General features: G+C 51.3%; 1 protein-coding gene across 1 annotated transcript in view; it reads right to left on the bottom strand.

The window, feature by feature from the left end:
* Positions 1 to 657, bottom strand: part of PEX6 (peroxisomal biogenesis factor 6) — a gene marked incomplete at its 5' end in the record, with an annotated part of 14,804 nt that overhangs the window by 8,728 nt on the left and 5,419 nt on the right. The window contains one exon of the mRNA XM_010131525.1: positions 553 to 649. Within this exon, the coding sequence (XP_010129827.1) occupies positions 553 to 649 (97 nt within the window). The remainder of the gene's footprint in view (positions 1 to 552; positions 650 to 657) is intronic.

Below are 657 nucleotides of genomic sequence, written 5' to 3' on the forward strand. Positions count from 1 at the left end.
GGTGTGCGCTCTACGGAAGCCTCCCTCTTCCACTGCCTTCATCCACGCCAAGTCACTCTCCAGTGGCTAGCCTTTCCTCTGAGGAATGAGCACATATTGGCCAAGGTATCTTGCAGCCACTCTCCTCCAGCTTGCCCCTGAACTACTTTGTGAGCTGTCTCCAAGTCAAGGTTTTTCAAATGACATCTTATTTCTTCACTTGATGTCTCCCTCCCTGTGCCCCGGTACTTGTCATCAGCCTCAAGATTCTCCCAGGGTGCAGCTCCTTTCTGGGGTCCCTGCAGCTCTTGACATGCCTCACAGGAAACATACTGGGTTTGCTCGTCTGAACAATGCAGAAACCAACTTCCAACAGTGGTTCCTGATTCCCTCTGACACTAAGCTGGAAAAACAAGGGCCCTCTGAAGTAAAGAAAACAAGCCTGGGAGAGACTCCATCTGATTAAAAACAAACCAGGGCACATTAGCAATCACCTTGATGTAATGGGGCCCTAGGAATGGCTGAATCAAACAATCACCTCAGATGTCCACGGCAAACGCGCAAGGTTCATACCTCAGTGCTGGGTCTCTGTCCAGGAGCAGCTGTCTCAGAGTAGCAATAACCCTAGCATCCTCTGCTAGCCTGTCCCGGTCTCTGCCAAGCACCTCGCTGTCCTTC

Source organism: Buceros rhinoceros, unplaced genomic scaffold (genome assembly GCF_000710305.1).
Source record: "Buceros rhinoceros silvestris isolate BGI_N320 unplaced genomic scaffold, ASM71030v1 scaffold13492, whole genome shotgun sequence".
Lineage (NCBI taxonomy): Eukaryota > Metazoa > Chordata > Aves > Bucerotiformes > Bucerotidae > Buceros > Buceros rhinoceros.